This window comes from Leuresthes tenuis, unplaced genomic scaffold, assembly GCF_036924035.1.
Source record: "Leuresthes tenuis unplaced genomic scaffold, fLeuTen1.0.hap1 SCAF_17, whole genome shotgun sequence".
Lineage (NCBI taxonomy): Eukaryota > Metazoa > Chordata > Actinopteri > Atheriniformes > Atherinopsidae > Leuresthes > Leuresthes tenuis.
The window spans coordinates 11,955,481-11,976,919 of NW_027325371.1; the positions used below are offsets into that span (position 1 = coordinate 11,955,481).

The 21,439-nt window shown below is 38.3% G+C and overlaps 4 protein-coding genes across 4 annotated transcripts in view; 3 read left to right on the forward strand and 1 right to left on the reverse strand.

Annotated features, from left to right (window-relative positions):
* Positions 1–109: 109 nt before the first annotated feature.
* LOC140273855 (guanine nucleotide-binding protein G(o) subunit alpha-like) lies at positions 110–8,311 on the forward strand. Its single transcript, XM_072369527.1, has 10 exons — positions 110–148; positions 440–575; positions 661–752; positions 850–942; positions 1,466–1,626; positions 4,161–4,289; positions 6,024–6,153; positions 6,239–6,310; positions 7,416–7,503; positions 8,121–8,311. Exons 1-10 carry the CDS (start codon positions 110–112, stop codon positions 8,309–8,311), a joined length of 1,131 nt encoding a protein of 376 aa, XP_072225628.1.
* A 474-nt stretch (positions 8,312–8,785) lies between these two features.
* LOC140273856 (neuropeptide B-like) lies at positions 8,786–10,264 on the reverse strand. Its single transcript, XM_072369528.1, has 2 exons — positions 9,857–10,264; positions 8,786–9,152 (listed from the first exon to the last, which is right to left on the reverse strand). Exons 1-2 carry the CDS (start codon positions 10,109–10,111, stop codon positions 9,024–9,026), a joined length of 384 nt encoding a protein of 127 aa, XP_072225629.1. The 5' UTR covers positions 10,112–10,264; the 3' UTR covers positions 8,786–9,023.
* Positions 10,265–12,398: 2,134 nt separating this feature from the next.
* LOC140273905 (B-cell receptor CD22-like) lies at positions 12,399–15,374 on the forward strand. The gene is made up of 9 exons (XM_072369572.1): positions 12,399–12,482; positions 12,565–12,915; positions 12,999–13,253; positions 13,436–13,705; positions 14,361–14,454; positions 14,538–14,592; positions 14,822–14,940; positions 15,025–15,087; positions 15,171–15,374. Exons 1-9 carry the CDS (start codon positions 12,428–12,430, stop codon positions 15,205–15,207), a joined length of 1,299 nt encoding a protein of 432 aa, XP_072225673.1. The 5' UTR covers positions 12,399–12,427; the 3' UTR covers positions 15,208–15,374.
* Positions 15,375–18,276: 2,902 nt separating this feature from the next.
* rnf213a (ring finger protein 213a) overlaps positions 18,277–21,439 on the forward strand; it is a 34,669-nt gene continuing 31,506 nt past the window's right edge. The window contains exons 1-3 of the mRNA XM_072368564.1: positions 18,277–18,403; positions 19,739–19,857; positions 20,211–20,362. Coding sequence (XP_072224665.1) covers positions 19,758–19,857; positions 20,211–20,362 — 252 coding nt within the window. The 5' untranslated portion in view covers positions 18,277–18,403; positions 19,739–19,757. The remainder of the gene's footprint in view (positions 18,404–19,738; positions 19,858–20,210; positions 20,363–21,439) is intronic.

Genomic DNA, 21,439 nt, shown 5'->3' on the forward strand with positions numbered 1-21,439 from the left:
CTTTTCTTTGAGGAAAATGAAACAAACAAACTACAAGCTTCCGTCGATTTGCTGTTAGTTTCATCTGAAAAACAAACGAGACAACAGCATGAAAAGCACCAGCAGACGGATGCTTTGTTGCTTAAAAACGCTGCCGCTCCAGCTGCAGGTAGAACTCTTTATTAACTCTTTAAGTGTTGAAATGATAAAACACTTCAAGCTATTCAACGTTTCTCTGCTCTGCATTTATTATGGTTTTTACTTTAAAAATGATCAGCTTCTTTTCTACATTTATTTATCTTTTTTTAACACGTTAAAGCTCCCCTTCATTTCATCTCGAAATATGAAACATTCATTGCAATTGTGTAATTTCTTTACTTTGGTTGCAGTTGCACTTAATTCTAGGCGATTCTCTCAGATCACTGAGGTTTAAAACGAGAGACTATCACTTCTCCTTTAGATCTGCATGGGACTGTGCCTTCATCAGGATATCAAAGAGGAGGACAAAAAGGCAAAAATGCAGAACTCTAAAATTGAAGACGACCTCTGCGAGCATGCCCGGGCTGAGAGGAATGTGGTCAAAATCCTCATACTTGGTACATTTTAAGCTTTTAATTTTAAATTTTTTTTTTTTCACGCTTTGTCAGTTTTATTTAAAATAATTTCACTGGTTTGCGCCAGGAGCTGCGGAGAGTGGAAAGAGTACAGTGATCAAACAGATAAAGATGATCTACAGCCATGGCTTCTCCAGACAGGAGCTCATTAGTTTCAAGGTACTCAATTCTTTTGAAACGAGAATATGAATAGAAACTAAAGGGGTTAAAAAAAAACCCAGAACATTAAATAAATAAGTCCTATTGTTCATCAAAGCCTGCAGTATTGGACAACCTCCTGACCTCTATGAAGATGGTTCTACAAGGAATGGGCATGCTGCGGATCAACCTTGCCAACAAGAAAAACAAGGTGAGTTACAGGTGTTTTAATAGTCTAGTTATATTGCAGCACCTCTTTTTCACAGTAGATGTCACTCTCAAGCTGTTCATTACTCGCCACGATAAATATCGATGCTTGACCTTTTTTACCTCATTTATACCTGGTATTAACAGGCAGTTGAATAAGTTGAATATGGTCCGTCAGATCATATTTAGAGGTGGTCGGGCTCCAATCGGCATACATATAGGTCTTGTTTAAATCGGTCAGCCCTGTCAGACTGAAATGCATGTTGAGATGGGATCCCATTTCTAATACCAGGAGAAAATCTGTCTCATCCAGATAACACATCTCGCTGCAGATCATCAGTTAATACAAGGTGTTTATGTAAGCCTAAAAGTAGCAAGACATCAGAGGATGAGAAATAATTTACTACCTTCATGTAGCCCAATCTGCAGTGGTTATCTGATAAAACACACAGTTACTGTAATTTATTTCCAAAAAAGTCAGCAATGTATTGTTTTTATACTTTTTCTTTTTTTTTTTTCCTGGTCAGAAACACGCCCGATCCATTCTGTCCTGCAGCCAGTGTTTGGGAGATGACTGGGAGCTGCTTCCTTTTGTGGCTCATGCTTTCTTTGCACTTTGGGCCGACCAAGGGGTGAGAGCCGCTGCAGCCAGGGGTTGGGAGTTTGAGCTGAATGACTCCGCACTCTAGTGAGTACGCTGACCTTAAGTGATTTACGTTGCACAACGCCCCCAATTATGACTGACGGTGAAAATGTCAAGGGAAATTGCTCAGTAAGAAGAGTGTCGTCACCCTGTGTCGACAAGTAAAGGCAGCGCTGAGAATAACTCGCCTGCAGGAAATGATTTGTGTGACATTTGTGGAATGGAGGGCTTAATTGGGACATTAAAAAAGAAACTGTTTGCAGATATGCAGGAGGATGGAAATCAAGGTGGGGCAGATGAAACGAGCATGATAAAAGGGACAGTTTTCTTGTTTAAGAGGTGAAAGAGCAGCATGTGTGTGATGCTGTAGCTTGAGGAGACTAAAGGTGGATGTTTTGTGGATTCTTTGTGCCTGCTTGGGAAATACGTGCATAGATTATAGAATTGGACATTTTTAGAATCAAGTTGGTTTGCCCACGTCAGTGTATTGATCATTTTTATGTTTATGTGAACAAAACTTGTTTTTTTTTCCAGTCGCTGTCCTTTAGTCTCACAATTATGCCCTTTCAACAGGTAATTAAAAAGGGGGCAGCCTGTACAATGTCATGAAATCCTACCTCACATCTCTGCGTAGGCTGTTGAGTATCTCTGTCTTGCATCATCAGCTGAAGAGTGGAATACATTTTCATAAAAGGCATTATTGTTTTTCATCAGTGCAAAAAAGCTTGTTTACCGTTCATGACCACAACGTGCTAATGCCAGCTTTGATTACAGTTTGTTACAGTTTGTGAGCCTCTTCTGTGGGCAGTGTCTTTGTGTATGTGCATGTTTCAGTTTCCATCAGTTCCGTTTACAAAAAAAAATAATTCTGTGAGATTTTCAAATCATCTTGCATACACTTCTATTTTGAGGTCACTTGCTTTTTTTTTAATAGATGTGCAGATGTGTGTTTAATTTATTCTTTCTTTTGCAGTTAAATAGGTGGTTGAACTTACCTTTTTGTAGTATTTCACCTGATACATTTTCTTGGTCTTCATGGCTTGAACCTGACCTAAAAGATTCTTTGCTATCGTATGAGAGGTTTTTTCCCACTTTGTAGGCATCCGTTATTTAAATTGTTACACAGCTGCTAAGAGGTACCCAATGGGACTGATTGTTATGCCAATGTTCGAGGAACTGGAATACATACTTCTGTCTATTATCATTCTTGAATTAATCAGTCTTTATTGTCTTGAAGATGTCTTGAAGAACTGTTTCATCTTGCTTGAAAGGTGAAAGCATGCACCTGTTTAATCAGGGTTGAGCATTTTTTATCTTATTTTTTTTTGTAATCAGCAAAATCAGCAGTCAACAATAGTGACATTATTATCATCATGCGTGTAGACTTTATGGCGGAGCAGATGTGTTGGATTCCATTAGCTTTTTATGCACACAGACATTAAAAACATTAAAAACACTTGCACTAGTTGTTTTTTTAGAATGGCTCATAATCACCAAGTCTGTGGTAAGCAGTGTAGTTTAAAAAAAAGAGAAAAAGGACAATTTGTATAAAAAAAATCCTTAATGTTGATCATGAAAGACATTGCAGTAAAACATTAGAAACCTGGTAGGTCCCCTTCAAAATGATGATTGTAACAGCTTTCTAATGTTGTCTGCTGAGGACTAAAACAGCCTCCCTTCACTTATGAAATACTTCCTCAATTCATTAACTGCTGGAATTGCCAGTTAGACATGTTGAAAGAACATAAAAGTAAGAAATTTGACTAGTTTTTGGGGTTGGATTCAGTTAAAGAGGGGGCAAAAATCTTTTTATTTTTTTCATTGATCTATTTTCTTCTTTAATGTTGTCTTTGAATGGGTGCAGAATTAAGGCACTGAATGGAAGTTTTTATCTCTGAGGCAACAGGGAGTCAATCTGTCAGGATAAAATCTACTCCAGGTGCCTGGGCTCCAGAAAGATGGAAGTGTGACAGCTTCATTATCGGAGCTCAATAAAGTTGGTGGCTGGGGGATTATGTGAAACCTTGCCTTGCTCTCTTTCAGTGGTCTCACTGTGTACGACCCTGCATTGATTTCTCCCTCCAGAAATGTTGGATTAGACTGTGTCGTGACACACTTGACTTCCCCAGGCACCTGATCGTGTAAAATGACTTCTCTGATAGTAGCGTGGGCTTGAACTGAACTGTTGATGTTGCTAAAGGGAATTTGTGCTTGGAGGGAGTTATCTCTTGATGTAATTTGTGGTATAGCAAACTATTCTGATCATGGATTTATTAACTTGGCCCTTTGTCTTAGGCTGAATGTTGGGCATCCCTCAGAACTGAGTTAATTTAATATTTGTGATTGTTCAGTGAGTTAAAACGCAATTATATCACAGTGGCATACCTAAAAACACAAGCAGCCATAAAAGCTAAAGCTCTTGGTGTGTGGTCTCAAGTTGGTTAGATATTAGAAGGGATTTCTTGAACCTGAAGAAATCTTAACAAAAGAGAGATGAAGCCTGTATCTGGTAACACTTATTGAAGCGTTAATCTGGTTGGCTCATGGGGTTTCTTTCTACTTCTCCTGTCACTCTCCAGTTTCTTTGAGAATATGAGTCGAATCATCAGGCCCAACTACATCCCCACTGAGACAGATGTTCTGAGAGTCAGAGTGAGGACCAGTGGAATCATTGAGACACAGTTTGAGGCAAACGAAACAATCTTCCGGTAAGACTTATTGAAAGTTGCGGAGTCGCACTGCCTTGTGCCCGCAGTATCATTATAATACTGTGTATTGACTTGTTTTAATGATTCAAACTAGGCCACTGAGAGTAAAATAAAGAGAAATTGGTTTAGGATTTAAAATTGACCTTTTAATGACAACTTCTTCAGTATGTTAACACATAACTAGAAAAGGTTAATTAGGTGAGTCATGCTTAAAGTCTGCTAGTTGCCAGTTTAAGTTTGGTGGCTTGGAGTGCAGTGGAAAAAAGCTATGGCTTGTTTTTTTTTTTTTCTTGAGAGGGTTTACAAGCACAACGTTAACACAATGGTTTTGTTTGCATGACTTTCTCATCAGCTTTGCTTGTAAAAGATGTTGAAATATTTTGAAAGTTTTTATTTTTAGGAGTACTTTTGTATTCATCACCCCTAACATCATCCATGTCTATTTCACAGTTGACATGGGAATTGTAAGTTAATAAATGCATCAAGAATTAAAGCAGGGACACTGTCTCAGATCAGGCTCTGGAGACTCCCCATCATGTCCTTCATGGGTCTCTCACGGAAGCTGAACACCCCTGAGCAGCAGGAGGGAGGCATCTTCCTGGGGATGAATCAGACATGAAATATTGATGTTCTCACTCTGCCTGCTCATACAGGAACATTGACACCAATGTGGAAAAAAAATATAGCGATGAATAATTTAAACTCTGCCCCTTTTTTGCTTTTTGAGCTGTGTTTTCAGACAGCCCTTTCATGGTGTTTTCTGCCTACTTCACTGTGCGATGACATCATTTCCTGTGTGGGTGATTGTATAGAATAGGTATTTGTACAGAACAGGACTTAATAAATATTTATTATAGTGCAGCTTCTTGAAGGATTGCAACATACTTTACTTCTTGAGAGATTTCTAAGTTGGTTTGGTAACAAATTTTAAGAAAATATTTTGAATATGTAATTTTATCCTTCTGAAACTCTCTGATCACCATAGCTTCTCAATCTGTCTTTCCTCAGCTCCTTTCCTAAAACTTCTGGCTGCAAAACTTTGTTAAAATTGCAATGGCTTCAAAACAATTTCCTGTTTAAAAGTTATTTGTGTATTTAGTTTGTCTGTTGTTGACCTTGGTCTGTAGGGGTTATAAAAATCATGTCTCACATTTTTATGCGAATGTTTTAAATCTAAAAAGGATTCAGTCTCAATTATCTGGAACTGAGCTGAATTCAGGTTTGTACTAAAAGAACAGGATCAGATCTACAAATGGGTATGGAAGAGAATCCACAGTGATTTGTCTCTACTACATAAACTACTGCTGTCAGTTCAGTTAACACATATTGTCCCGCAGCTTGTTCAAACTGACTCTTGACCCAGAGGATAAATGCTTCATTGCTGATGACACACGAATACGGCAATCTCACACCCGGAGACTCTTTGGTCAAAATGGAAACTCATTACCTGTGTCACCAAGACCCTCGGCTTCACTTGGTGCTACGTCATATGGAAGGACCTTTCCAAAACTATGCTTAATTTTCTGAAACTAAATACTTGAAAGAAATCTTGAGAAAAATATTGAGCCACTACCAAGTTGACTGCAGAAAATTTTCAAAGTATTGACGATGTAACTGTAATTCTAACCTAATGAACATGAAGATCATGGATGCATTTATTTTTTTTGTTCCTGTAATCGGTTTGCCTGCACCAAGACTTTTGAAGGAATCTTGAGGTTTTGCCATGCCTGACAGGTTATACGATGTCGGAGGCCAGCGAAGTGAGAGGAGGAAGTGGATAAGCTGTTTTGATCGTGTTCATGCTGTGTTGTTTGTTGTGGCCCTCAGCAGCTACGATATGACACTATTGGAGGATCCTGCAGTGGTAAGCCAGTAAAGATGACTTTAATTTTTTTTTAAATTGCTCTGTTTTCACTGACTTTATGCTCATCTATATATGCCCACATCAGAATCGGCTTCAGGAAAGTCTTGGACTTTTTTCATCAATCTGCACTAACACAGTCTTCCAAAAAAACACTCTGGTAAGTTTATCTTTTGTAACAAATTTCTACGTTTCATAAAGATTAGTCTCAATATGTAAGGGGTGACTGATAAACTGAGTGGCTTTTCCTGTAATCATACAGTAGTTTCTGTGTAAATGGGGAACTGCAGATGTGAGATTGCATTTGATGTACACGTGGCATTAAAAGTCTAATTGAATTGTAGAGCACACCATTTAGCTTAGTTCGTTGGCTGCAAGCATATTTAACAGCCATTATGATTGGTTTGTTTGAAATCTGTCTTACTCAGTATGTGGGGGTCTGTTTATGAGTATGATTCACACACTCGTTGGACAGTTTCTGTACTTAATTAACACAAAGCATTACAGGATGAGTGTTACCTTCCAGCTGTTTCCTCTTGAGTCATTTTCATATGATTTTGTGTGTGCTTGGCAGCCAGTTCTTTCTCCCTCAACAGTATGAGGACACTTTGTAAAGAGGTAGTTGAAAATGATAGAACTATACATCGCCAGGAGATGACTCGATACTTCACCTGCCATTTGAAAAGAAATCTAAAAGTCAATGTGTCTCATTGTCAAAGGAGCCGACTGCAAAGTATTTTTAAGCTTTAACAATAAGCCACACGCTGATTCATCTCCTTTATGATCTCATTAAATGGCATCACAGGGAAACTTTAACATGGTTCTAAAAGAACTCCATGTTTGAGTTCTTTCAAGCAACAGCTCTGTTTTTATGGACTGAACTGCAGGCTAGTCTTATATTCATGCTGAATGCATTAGCATGTTTTGGTTCTAATGTGCAATACAACTTGCTGATCATTCAGTGCAGTGTAGGATACTTGCTTTAGGGTATAGAGATGTACACTGTCTCCATTATGGATTTTAGTGCTGATGTATAGAAAGTGTATGAAGGTATAAACAATAATTGTGAAGCATCACAACACTGCAAGTGTTGCAAGACATGATTAAGTGCGACCTTCAGATAAGATATTTTACTATAAGTGGATACAGAATTGTGATGTATTTTACACCTATAAGTCATGGCTTTAGAAGCTGCACGAGCAGCAGCAGATGGTCTTTTTGAATATCATCACTTTCTTATTTTTATTCATTTGAATCTCTTGCAGATTCTTTTCATGAACAAAACTGACCTTTTCTGTGAGAAGATCCTACATTCTGGGAGACACTTGAGATTGTATCTTTCTTGCTATAAAGGTACACTGGAGAAGACTGTTTTTCCAATTAGTTTTCTTGTTTGATTACACAGTATAATGCCAGTTTGGCAGGTGAATCTTTCATGTCAACATGTGTGATGCTTTTGCTGAAAATTCTTTTTCAGGAGTTCAGATCTGTGAATGTTACATTAAGTGTAAATATTTGACCATTTTTGATTAAAGTATAAACTATAAATGAATCTATTGGAATCACCCATTTACACTGTAACTACACCTGTTGGGTCCTGATCCCTAACTTGAAAAACCTGGAAAGAAAAAATGGGATACTCCCCATGTTGGCCAGAAGAAGTGAGTTTTTTTTTGTTTTTTTTTTTCCCCATATATCACTTTATAGTTTTACTGGATGAAAGGCATCTTCACCCTTTCACGGTGAGAACCCCCCTGGTTATAGATTGACATCTAGTCCTTTGTTTGTTTTTTTTATTATTATTATTATTCATTTTCACTAACCCATGGTCATACTCCAGATTCAAAACTATGCGGTGTTGCATCACATTTTAAACATTTGGGTATGCCTTGTTTGTAATTAATATTTCATGAAATGATCTTTGAGTTCCAAACAAAAGTAAACATTTTTTTTTCTTTCTTCATTCTCAGGAGCTGATGGTGATGTGGATGCTGCAGCCCACCATATCACTGGCATGTTCTCCTTGTGTAACAGCAGTACCAGCAAGCCCATGTACCACCACTTCACCACTGCCACAGATACTGCAAACATACAGCTGGTCTTCCACATGGTCGTTGATCAGATTATCAAGCAGAACCTAGCAGCTCTCCAGCTGTTGTAGATCTCAAACCCTTTCGATTCGGTTTTATTTTTTTTTGTGCTGGTGTTTGTGCATTTTAATTGAATTATAATTGTGAGTTATCTTTTTTAGTTTTCAAATCTTTTTAAATAAATTATTTTCTGATGACTGATCATTTTGACACTTTGTTTCACTGATAACTCCTTCCAAGAAGTTGACTTCTTTTCTTCCCCCTTCCCCACCCGAAACACCATCTGTATCAGTCAAGAAAATGGCACCTAGAATCAAATCTAAGCATGTTAACAACAGATTTCTGAGAAACGCACCAATCTTCTGTGGCATTATCGATCACCACCAAGTATACGATTAAGAAGTGAAAATTTATTTCACTTTACAGTGTCTTAGTAAAAGTATTATACCTTATGCGTTCAAACCTGCCACAAAATAAAGCTATTTTCGGTGATATGAGCAATGAAATTTCATACAGTAATGAGTTGTAGCATTTTCAACATGGGCTGCAGTGTGGATAATTTATTCATGAAAACTCAGATCAAATATATACATTAATACATTACCTTCTACAATTTAAAGACTTCACACGTCATTGTAAATACACCTCACATTGTGAATGATGGTACATGAAGAGCAATGTTCTCTATCACAGGCATTGTCTGTGTTAAATGTACAACTTTTAAAAAATAAACATTTTTTTTAAAGCCACTCCTCATCCAGCACAGCTGCCAGCTTTACTGTTTCAGTCTCCATCACAGTCTGAGGAATCCAAGGAGAGGAAGACGTCTGCCTTACACTTTAATGATCCCTTGACTTCCTGGAAGAATTCGCAGCTCTGCAGGTTTGGGGTGACGTCTTTGATACAGACAGGCTATTTGGAAACAAAAGATAAATGAAGGCATTGCTTGAGGATGAGTTGAAGCATCTACAACCAGAATCTCTAAGGGTTCTACACACTTGTGAAAAGAGTAAAAAATTACAATATTTTGTATATCAGAAAATACCCCTGCATGGACTTGGAAAGAATTGGTCTTTCACAAGTTTTAAGAAAATACTGCCAAGCTGTATAACGATAAAAAAAATAAATGGGATGCATGACTTAATTACTAAACTTTAAGAGCTTGTAAAGCCCAGAAGTAATGGAGGATTTGAATACAGTTGCACTATATTGGATTTGTAACAACAATCCTGTAAATATTAATAAAACTGACTTTAATATTTGACTGATATTGAAGATAGATTTAATGCACTGTTTTTTTTTCTTTACATCGTACAGTTTGAAATATGAAATAAATACTCCAGCATTTCATCAGGTTAACCCTACAGTAAGACAGTTAAAGTGTCCTTTTAATGAAAAGCGTCCATGTGGTGCTGAACGAACAGCTCCTCGGGTATCTGCTAATTTTGAATTCATTTGTGCAATCCTACATTTAGCAGTGATAAGTTATTATACTTTTAAAACCCTCCAACTAACTTGGAAAAGGAAACTGGACTTGAGAACGTGGTCATTTGCTCTATTAACCCCACCAACGGCCAAATTTGCTTCATTGGAGAATAAAGTTTATAAGCACTGACCATAGTCTTCAAAATGGAGTTGCGCGAGATGAAGTCGGACAACATGCTGCTGGTCGCAGGCTCTTCGTCGTCTGACGGAGGCTCCTCTCTTCTCACGAACGATGACCTACGGATACCGGACAGCAAGCCGGACGCCCTTCCCACTGAGTAATAGCTCGGACCGGCCACCTGTTTGTACCATGCTCCCGTCGGGCTGTAAGCGAACATCACGAAAAACATTACGATGGGCAACACTAGTTTAGAGGGCAACTCCATGTCTCCGATCGCTGTGGCTGCAGTGTGCACCTCTCCTTCAGCAGATGGTCCTGTTGTAGGCGCAGCTCTCTGCTCGTATTCTCGTGTCCAGAGTTCTTATAAAGGTCCCCGTCACCGTCCCCCGCTGTTTCGTCAAACTACCCCAGAGGAGGTAATCCTTTACACACCGGAGGGAGAGGGGAGGGGACAAAATAAAATGAAAAAAATCCTGAAAAAAAGACATTTAAAAGAACACAATACAAGAAATAAGAAAGGTGATTATTTTCAGGACTTTTTTAACTGAAATGAATGAAATTTTATGAAATTAAGAACATTTATGAAATTGTCCTAATGTTAAAATGCTTTTTGGGAACAATTACAACAAAGGAGATGGGGTAAGACACTCATGTCCTCCTTACTGAGAAAGAAAACCTCACACTTTCATCACCTGAGCAGACCTGAGCTCTTTTCAGTCAGATGAAAAGTTCTTTCCCTTTCCATAAAATCAACTGTTGAGGTTTTGCTTTTGTTGTGTTTTCACCTCAGCACCACAATGCTATCTCCAACATTTGAGACAGGCCTAAAATGGTGAAGCTGAAGGAATTTACCCCGTTACGTTTTGAGTAACAGGTAATTTCAGAAAGTCTTGTTAGTCTTGATTTGTGTAAAATCCTTTCAGGCAGGTAAGGAACAGACCTTACCTGCACTTTTTTTTACTTCTAAGATTAGTTTAATGGCGAATACTGTTACTGGACAGTGTCCTCTTCTTACCTTGTTTATAATTTATAATGACCAGTTATAAAATGCAAATGTAGAATGTTTCTACAAATTATTGAACACATGCTCACCAGCAATAGTTGTAATAGACAAAATACAAAAGACGTTGGAGTGTTAACTGTACTTTGACCACAACAAAACCGGATATATAGAACATAGGCCTCTGCATACAGGCTTTGCATGTCTCACATTTGAACAGGAAGAGGTGAAGCATGCATTGTGACGCCGACCTGATTTACAGCCTGAGAACTTGAGTGTTGGGGTGAAAAAACATTGTTGTTTTGAATTTGTTCGGTAGCAACAGGTATAATTTAAGGCATTATTAAAGTTCCAGTCTGAAGTGTTTCAGGAGATCTTTTGTCAAAATGCAATATATCTGTTTATTTAGATGCCTCTCATTAGTGTAGAAAATAGTTGTTTAACTGTCTTATAATATTGAAAACATTTTTTCTTCTTTTAAAGGGACCAACTGTGAAAACTCTCATATATTAAGTCATCCCAGTTTTACTACTGTGCAGTTATGAAGGGATATTCAGTGTAGAAACATACACTTTGTTTGGACTGAAAGAAATTAAACATTGTGTATATGACCATGATAATCCTGAGTGCATATTACAGAAAGAAATCTAAATAAAATGCTAAACACATGACAAGGTAAGAGCTGCAAATAAGGAAATATGACAAAAATATCCTGATTGGTCATTTATTGACTGACAAATGATCTGGGCTTTTGTGAACCTCTGGGATCAGAAGATAATTTGACCGTAAAATAAGTCCATTAATCTACCTATTGCATCAAATCTGACTAATTTTTAAAGTTTTCTCTCCCAAAAATGCAGTCAGTATAATTTGTTAGCCATAAGGTTCAATAACTTTGTTTACACATATTATCTGAACGCATAGAATGAATGTCAGAACATGAACAAAGGAGAAGACTCCACCAGTCCAGATCTCCACTTTCAGATTTAGTGGCTGTCACATGAACAGACCAGAATGCTGTTGTAAGAATTTTTCATGGTCACAAATGAGCAAAACAGAACGTTTTGGGTTCAAATGACAAACATTGTACTTGAGGAAAGGCGGTGGTATCCCTCACCATACCAGATGACTCACCATGACTGATAGAACAGTTAAAGTGTATCAGTGAATTCTACAGCAACCCCCCAACCCCCAACCCCCCCCAAAAAAAAACCCCAACAACAAAACATTTACATAAATTTTAGGATATCTGCTGTGAACCAAGACTCCACGGAAAGTGGGTCATGCAGTTACTTACCACCGTAATACCACAATGCCTCTGACTCTGCCATCATTCGGAGAATAGTGTCTTGTATTATCTGCAGGGCCTGGTTTCATATGTATGTGAGCTTGCATTGAAATGTAACCTGCGATCTGAATCTGTGACGCGTGTGACCTGATTTCAGAGCAGTGACAAATATTTATGTTATAGAAAGCTGTGACTAGTGAAGGACGAGGAATAGTTTCTCTGTATTTTTTGTTTTCGCTCTTTATAGGGTTAAAACTAAAAACGTTATCATTAATTAACGGAAAGGTTTAACCATGTGTGCTGAGCAAGGGAACTTGAAATGGACACTGATGCTACTTATTCTAGAAGGTAAGTGGGACATTTTATAACAGATTTTGGTTAAGATAAGATTAAGATGACGAAATAAAACATAGATTAATACATGTTTCAGGTGTTCTCTGTAGTGCTTGGAATGTGGAGTATCGCCAGCAGCACATTTGCGCAGTGAGAGGATCCTCCGCCATCATTCCTTGTTCATTCACATATCCTGACAAAGAGTTTGTAGAAAGTGTGAAGTGGGGTCATGAAAGGCATGACATTTTTAATGGTCCTTTTCTATACGACAGTAGCTCAGATCATGACAAAAGATCTCAAAGATTTCAGTATATTGGCGACAAAAAACACAACTGTTCCCTTAAAATACATCAAGTGGAGCACAATGATACAGGACGATTCGTTTTCAGATTTATAACCACGGGCGACAAATTCAGTGGGAGAAGTGGCTCAACGCTAAAGATTGTTGGTAAGTTTTCTTTGTCTCTCCCATGGACAGAACACAGTTGTGATTGCGGAGTTGTTTGTACAAGCTGTACTTTGCTCTTCCAGATTTGAACATTTCCATAACAAAACATGGTGGAAATAAAACGGTGAAGGAAGGTGATTCGGTGAATCTTACCTGCATCAACAGCTGCGATGATGGTAAACCTTCCGCGTTCAACTGGTTTAAGAATGGACAATCCATAAATGAGGGGCCGGTGGTATATTTAAGAAATATGTCCTCCACAAACTCTGGAAACTACACGTGTTCTCTAAACAGTCACTCAGGAACAACGTCAGAAGTCATGCGTATTGATGTTGAATGTAAGTACTGGACAGGAGCACCATCATCGGGAACTACATCCGATGATGTCTCAGGAATATTTCCTTTTTATTAGTGAATCTCTGTCAGCTTGAACAAATACACATGCAAATGCCAAACTAATCAGTTTGAGAGTCTGCAGCCTGATTACTCTGACAAGTGAATAACTCTAGTCTTCTTTTAGACAGCCCTAAGAACACATCGGTGTCTGTCACACCATCAGCAGTGGTAGATCCTGGAAACAATGTCACTCTGATCTGCAGCAGCCATGGAAACCCACCAGTGGAGAATTACACCTGGTTTAAAATACACAGTAATAACATTACAGCTGTCAGTCACCAGGCTGAATATAATTTTAGGAGCATTTCTCAGGGAGATGATGGCCAGTATCTCTGCACCGCCACCAACGAGCATGGAAGCCACAACTCCTCTGTGGTGACGTTAAATGTCAGAGGTAAACGGGTTAACATGTTCAGATTTCTCTTGTTATAAGCTCATGATAAACTGAGGCTTGAAATGTTTTTTCTAAAGCTTAAAATCAGTTGCCATTCAATACCAATTTTTTTACATTAGATGTAATTTATGGCAATTCAATTAGTCGATTTTTGTTGAAATCAAAGGGAATGGATGCATGTATGTTAGCAGGCGAGATTACGCCAGAACCACCAAGTCAAAATTAGTGAATATTAGTGGAGTTCGTGCAGCGTGGGCCAAAGAGAAAGCTCATTCAATTTTGAGGGAGGTCCAGATACTTTTCCTTAATAAGACAAATATAGCCTTGGGCTCGATGAAGAAGGTGCTCTCCTTATACAATCCACAAAAAGGTAGTGAAATTCAGGGTTGCATTATGCTTTTTTGACATGCATCCGGGGGTGTAATATTAGAAACACTCTGAATATAACAACAGTTCAATTCAGACTGTTTTATGATAAATCAATATTACAATTAAAAAAGATTAAATTAAATTAATTAAATAAAAAAATTATGTAGTGGAACAACACTGTTGCACTGAAAAGTACACCTGCTCCAATAGAGGTTTTTTTTACATTTTGCTTAAACAAGTGCAATAAATCCTACTGGGTTTTCAGTTTTAAGCATTTGTTTTTCAGCGCACAACAAAAGGAGGATACTCATCATCATTTCTGCTCTGCATTGCTGCGTTGCTGTGAGTCTCATTGCGATCGCTGTTGCTGCCATCAGACGGTACGCAGTATTTACTCAACACCGTTATAAATCAAGCACAGAAATCGGGTGACAGTGTTAAAAAGTCTGTTTATGTATTTCAGATTTTGGAAAAAAAGGTCCACATCACCAGAAACCGACTGTGAGGTCGAGTCACAGGTGGAGATATTGTTACTGCCTGAAGTTATTCTGATTGTTTTCAGATTTTGTTTCTGGATGTTGTTGGTGTGCACCCACAGATTAAACAGTTATCTGTTAACCATATCCACATTCTGCAGTACCACTGAAATGAGATAAGAGAGAACGTGTTGTTTTTTGTTATGCTTTTGTGTGCGGTTGCTCAGAACATGATACATGCAACTGATTCATGTCTATGATTATGATACAGAATGCAATCTATGTCAACTTGCCTGCGTTTGATTCAAGTCAAAAGCAAGAAAGAAGTCTATGTGAGCCGGAACTCGTGTACGCAACTGTCAACATCAACACCAAGAGAAAGACAGACATGTAAGAGGTTGTCTCAGCTGAAACCATCATTTTAAAGTGTTATTTATATTACATTAGAGTCACTTTTAACTGTCTGACCCGCAGGGTGCAGCAGATGGACTCACATGATGATGGTGATGCGTCTGTCATTTACAGCACAGTGAGCAGGTAAAGTTCAATAAGCACACGTTTCATTAATAACTATTTGCTTAAGGCACCCGTGGTGCAAACACATCTCTTTTCTTTTTCAGGACCCAGCCACTAAAGCCTTCATATACTGAGCCTTAAAGACATCAGACAACATATTTTTGAGTGATAGGAGTAAACACACTTTGAGAATATCTGTGTTTTAGAGGGGGTGGGGATTATTCCATCAAAATGAGGACATTTCTAAGATTTCAAAAGGAAAAGAATATCAAATATTCACAATATCAAGACTATCTAAGCTTTTCATAGAGGAAAACCTTTTCTTTTTCATGAGTTAGTTTAAATGGCTGTTAACTGGCCTCAGTATTTTGCTCATAACTGTTGACAGATGTTCTTGACTTGTGTTTTCTTTTTTTTTCCGGCATCGTGAACATTCATTTTCTCTATGTAGTCTCTCTGCTCCTATATTATATTCCCAACCAAAACAGAGACAACTGTGTTCGGGCTGTAAAAGTGTGAATGACTGCAAAAAACAGTTATAACCAGTTATTCATGTGAGCAATGAACTGTGATATCGGACGGCTGAAAGCAACAAGAAAAACACTGATTTGTAAGAAGGGACTCATGCTGTGGTAGAAGTGTATTAAACTAAAGGTGAAAATATTCTTTTACTAACATCTACTAACAATTAATTAAAGATCTAAATATTTTTTTTCAGCTTCTTGTTTTCTGCATGTGACTCAATAAAAGAGAAACCCTGGAAAACCCCTGAACACCCCACTGGCAGCTACTGTTACTGGTTCCACTTGTATGCGTATTCAGATTACACTTTCACTTTCACATTTACATTCCAATACATCTTTTCTAAAAGTATGTTTCTGCTATTAGCATCTCGTGACATTATAGCCCTATTTTTGCTTTCACAAGTTTCATCATGTTAGAATTTTGCAACCTGAACTCCTTTTGTATGAGTCCAGTCCTTGTTACCATGGCAATGTACCTGGACAAAAGTCATCTGAAAAGCCAAAGTGGAGTTATCTCTCTGAAACACCCCAGATTGGTGTTTCGCTCATGTGATGGGAGTTTTTTTTAGGTGTAGTCAGGTGTGAAATCCTTTTGTCACACAGGTATGGCCAAATCCTGGCTCATTCTGCCCTCTGCTGACACTTTAAGAGCAGAGCATCAACTTTGAATTAAGTGCTCATTGTTGTAACATGTCAAAATGAAACTTTCTGAGGATGAGTGCATGTCATGTGACAGCTATAGAGAGGCTCAGGATAACAGTGTAAAAGGTCAACCTGCATGTAACGCAGGACGCTCTGTGTAACAATAAACACCTGCTGCGGGTCGAACATGTTGCCCTTTACTGAAAAATTACAGGAACAGGGTGATGTGGCTCTCATTATAAGGCACAGTTCTTCCAAAAATAAAACAGCACTGCACACTTCCTTTTTCTACTGCACATTCTTTTCAAATTAGCTATGCCACAAACCTGTTTAAGAACCAGCTCCTTGTTTCATCATTCTTTAAATAACATCTTGCCTTTGACCCAAGTCAACACTGCCTGTTTTATTTTCCCTTTTATTGACTGACTTAAGGGTTGTCTGTTTCTTCCCAGTGTTCTTTACAATAAATTGCCAATCCCACAATCCTCATTATCTAAGACAAAAGTAGCAAAATTTGAAATTTAAACACTAATATGTCACACTTTGTACCATCAAGAGGGATGAGGAATTTTTACGTGTAGCTTTGCGAGGAGATGCTGGTGGAATTATGGATTTTGTTTGAGAATTAGAATTAAATCTCATACTACATCTGCTAAGCGCCATAATGTTTTTGAGACACTGAAATCATCCTGACTCTGCCTTTACTGTAAAATATGGAGCAGAGACAGAGAGAATCACAGGTTCTGTAACTTTGACCTATGTACTGCAACTTGTATCGGCATATTTGTTTGTGTGACAACGCGTACAAATCCCAGTACGAATCACTTCTGCTAGTCTGAAAATACAACATGAGACAAAGATTTTGTCCCACTTCTTACACGCCAAACTGAATACCTAGTGGAGCTTCTCAATTTGACTCACCAGTCAGGTTTACGGCTCTTACATATTAAAAACAGCCGTGGGGCACGGCCTTTCCACTTACACTACCCCACCCCACACATGCAAACTTCACACAGGAAGGCTCCAGCCAGGATTCAAACCAGGAACCCTCTTGCTGTGAGGCGACAGTGCAAACCATGTTCTATGTGATGTTGTTCTAAAATCTTGATGATCTTTGCTGCTTTCATACTGCCATCACAGAAGTGTCAATGAGAACTGTCAAGAGCACTAATACAACCCATGCGTCCAGAGGAGTGATGCCCCCTCTGAGCAACATTCTTACCTTCTCAGAGATTCAGCCCTTCGAGGCTGCTGCTTTTGTACAAAATCATGATTATGATCCCCTATTGACCAATCACTTGTTTGAAATAACATCTTTATTTTTGTTTATTTCTTCATTTTTACCTCATTACTAGCACCAAATTGTCCAGCTCCCAGTTTTTTTTTGTGGCATATCTTAGAGGCCTAAATTGCAGAAATTGATGTATAGTTATGAATGAATTAAGTCTACGAGACTGAACATGTAATATATTGGGTTAATACTGTCTTAAACTGAATCATTGAAAAAAAAAAAGCCTCCTATTGCTCTTTGCTTTGATCTTTTCCTTGACCTCACTGGTAAATGTCATGAGGTTAAGGAAAGATGGGAGAAGAAATTGTTAAGGGCTACTTAAAAAACAACCACGCAAATGAGAATCTGACCACATTTATTCACTACATCTGTGATCTGTGCCTCTCATTTATGTATATATTTATATATGTATTATAATAATATAAAATGTGATATATTACTCTATTACTAAGCTTTGTCATCAAAAAATGAAAGAAAAAAGACTCAAAGTGAAATCTATTGTTGTCACGGTGACACTCACTCCCCTGTCCTTGTTGTTATCCACACAAATGAGTTATTTACCTGTATGGAAAAAAAAATGTCACTTTAAAAGTTGTGGCTGCAAGGAGTTGTCTGCGAGGGTTGAATTGGGACGTTGAAGAGAAACTTGCTCTTTAGTCCCTGCCAAACACATATGTATTGATATGATTCACTTAGACTGTAAACTTTATTATAGCCGACGCCCACTTCTGAAAAAACGAAACTTTAAGAAACGAGGGGAGGAAATGAAATAAGGATTCAGCCGTCAGTACGCCGGGACGTCGCCTGATCGGTAGCAGGGATGATTTGGCGGCTTTTGCTTTGCTGAACAGAGGAAAAGGTAGCGACGCAGTCAGCTCTGGTAAGTATTTGAATGCAGCTCCATGATGGAGAGTAGTAACACGTTATGACAAGTAGAGATAAGATAACTTTATTAGCTGGAGTGGCCATCAGACTTGTCACAGGACACGTCCGAGTTAGTGTGGCATAAGTGGGTTTACAGCGAGATGTGCTCTGGTTGACACCTGTCATTGCATCCGCACGGTATAATGATCCATTTCTAGCGAAAGTGTGGCTGGCCATAGCTAATGTTAGCTGCGCAGTAACAGCTAGTTAGCCCACTCGCTGCTTAATTATAGCAAGGGTGCTGGTTCATTGTGGCTCGGAGCTGTCACCGCAGATGACAAACTGTTATCGAACTGATAATGTTTGCTGCCAAGTTGTTGTTTAGTCTTTATTCGCAGTTTTGTTGTAAAAACAAACAGGAAGTGACTAGAATCATGTTGTTTGCAAGCCAAATAGATGATTGGCTAAGCTACAAAGCCAAAGATCGTCGACTAAGGCGAGCACTCACTCAATACCAGAAAAGTGACATCTGGCCGATTTGTATGTAAACCTGAAATAACAAAAACGAAACGAAAGCAAACTACGCGTTGACTTCCCATTCTGTGTATGCTACTTAAATAGATGTAAAACAATACTTAGTATATGTGTGTGCTTGTTCCACCTTTTTAAAAACTAAGATCGCAACCTGGAATCTAATTTCCTCCGTTTACCGCGAGTGAATTAGTCGTAAGTTTGACTTTTGACTTTCACCAAATATCGGATCTAATAACATTTACCACATTGATTCATTGCATCAGAACAACGTATTATACTATATTCTGAACGTATGTTTAAATAAGTATGACTTGACAATATTTCGTGAAGAGTGATTTCAACAGGTTTCATAATATTGTTGCATCGTCAGCGTTTAAACACACATCCAACTATATATATAGATGAAGACAAAAGCTATTATGAGTTTTCTAAATGCATCCAGAGTCATATTCCCCATATAAACAGATTTTTGAATCTTCAGGATAATGTTCTAGGCACTAAAAGTTTGGTGTTGTCATTCTCCTTTGGCTGAGGTCAGTTTATTTGTGGATCTCAGTTGGTGGGACAGTTCTGTGGGTAGTGGCTAACCAGCACCATTGCAGCAGGATTTCTCCATTTCAATACTTAATAGGTGTTAATAGGCTAATTTTTTTGGGGGGTAACGCTGTTCAAAGTCCGAATGAGAATCAACAACTTTACTCCACTTGATTGTTGCAGACCTGATAACACTGTCATGAGACTGCCACTGGCAAAAGTGAAAGAGAACTGCTTCATGGTTGAACATTGACTGAAAATAATTCCTTTTTTTTTTTCGTAGATTGATTTAATGCCTGAACATGAAGTGCTTAGGCTGTGACCATGATATTGTGGAGAAAGGAGCCAAGTTCTGTAGTAATTGTGGCAGGAAACTTTCTGTTCAACCTGCAAACACACAGGGTAAGTAGATCATTTCAGACTCTTGTTCTAAATTTTCTGTGTTTTTTTTTTTTATCAAAACAGAAATAAAAAAAATACCAAACAAAAGAAAACAAATGGTGTATATAGTCCTCGTGATGAAGCATGGATACATTTTCTTTATGTCAGAGTCTAAATACTAGGAGTTGAATTTGCAAGGTGATTTGACTTTGATTTGGCTAGAATGCAAATGCATTTTGTGATACTACGATAAGAAAGCGCCGTAAGTCTAAACCGTTAAAGCAGGTTTGTCCATGTCTGGGTCTGAAGTCTGATTTATTTATTGATTTAATCACACAATCATTAATTTGTTAAACTGCACATCTTTAATCCAGATTCAGGAAATCAACCTAAATCCTTGGTAGCAGACCTGGAAAGAAGACCGGAGGACTCGGAGTCTCTGAAAAATGCTCAGGTTACAGATGATAACGGAGCCAATAAATCTCCCAAACGTCCGAATGACGAGCAACTCAACCCAAAGAAAAAGGTGAGTTTAACTGACAATATTTCCCTGATGCGCTATGGCACCTAATTACTGCAAGGACCCCTACCTGTATAAGGGCTATAATGTTCATTATCCTTTGATTTGTTGTTTTAGAAACTTTTGAATTCTCCTGTTTGGATTTGTTGACTGTTGTGACTGAATTACAGACTGGGTGGACGAAACAATATGAATGCTTTGCTATATCCCAGTGAGTGGTGTCACGGGACCTTATGTACTACTTCCTCCATAATTATCCCAAAGTTAGTTTAACACCTCTTTAATAACCATGACACAAACATGAGAAAGAAGCATCCTTTCTTACTATTAAGTGAGATTAGTAAAAGTTTTTTTAGTTTTTCTCGTGCCTCTCGCTTAACTACTTATGTTCAGAGTTCCATATTATATTGTCTGGAAAGAGCGACAGACTTTTAACTGATTCTTGATGATATCACAGACAGAACACTCAGACATGTCATGCAGGATATCTATCCATCCATTTTCTATACCGGCTTAAACCAACTCAGGGTCACAGGAACCTATCCAGCTGTCATTGGACGAGAGGCGGAGTAAACCCTGGACAGTTGCCAGTCCATCACAGGGCCACACAGAGACAAACGAGACAAACAACCATCCACTAATGACAATTTAGAGTCACAATTAACCTAACAAGCATGTGTTTGGGTGGTGGGAGGAAGCTGGAGTACCCGGAGAAAACTCCAGGGTACTCCAGGGGGAGAACATGCAAACTCCACACAGAAAGGGATTTCAACCAGGAACCCTCTTCCTGTGAGGCGACGGTGCTAAACGTGTGCAGGCCCGAAAAAGTTGAAAGTGAAGCCCTCAATTTCAAGCTTAAATGTCACAAATCTTGGCATTTTAATTGCCAAATGTAATCACCGTGCAGTATTGATTCACTGACATCTTTTCAGTATTTAATCTATAAAATATCTGACCCAATGTGGATTTTATTGTTAGGAAAAAAAAATCTGGCCAAAAGCATGGCCAAAGTGAACTATCCATAACACTTGACCCACCAAGCTTTGCTGTTACAGTGAAACAGTTAGTATTATTCCTGTCACG

Excerpts from the sequence above, each read along its gene's own strand:
- LOC140273855 (XM_072369527.1), top strand. The coding sequence starts at position 110 with ATGCTTTGTTGCTTAAAAACGCTGCCGCTCCAGCTGCAG. Across the intron at positions 149-439 it reads CGCTGCCGCTCCAGCTGCAG|ATCTGCATGGGACTGTGCCT; the intron begins GTAGAACTCTTT and ends CTTCTCCTTTAG. Across the intron at positions 6,311-7,415 it reads TCTTCCAAAAAAACACTCTG|ATTCTTTTCATGAACAAAAC; the intron begins GTAAGTTTATCT and ends AATCTCTTGCAG.
- LOC140273856 (XM_072369528.1), bottom strand. The coding sequence starts at position 10,111 with ATGGAGTTGCCCTCTAAACTAGTGTTGCCCATCGTAATGTTTTTCGTG. Across the intron at positions 9,153-9,856 it reads ACTCCATTTTGAAGACTATG|CCTGTCTGTATCAAAGACGT; the intron begins GTCAGTGCTTAT and ends GTTTCCAAATAG.
- LOC140273905 (XM_072369572.1), top strand. The coding sequence starts at position 12,428 with ATGTGTGCTGAGCAAGGGAACTTGAAATGGACACTGATGCTACTTATT. Across the intron at positions 12,483-12,564 it reads GATGCTACTTATTCTAGAAG|GTGTTCTCTGTAGTGCTTGG; the intron begins GTAAGTGGGACA and ends TACATGTTTCAG. Across the intron at positions 13,254-13,435 it reads CATGCGTATTGATGTTGAAT|ACAGCCCTAAGAACACATCG; the intron begins GTAAGTACTGGA and ends GTCTTCTTTTAG.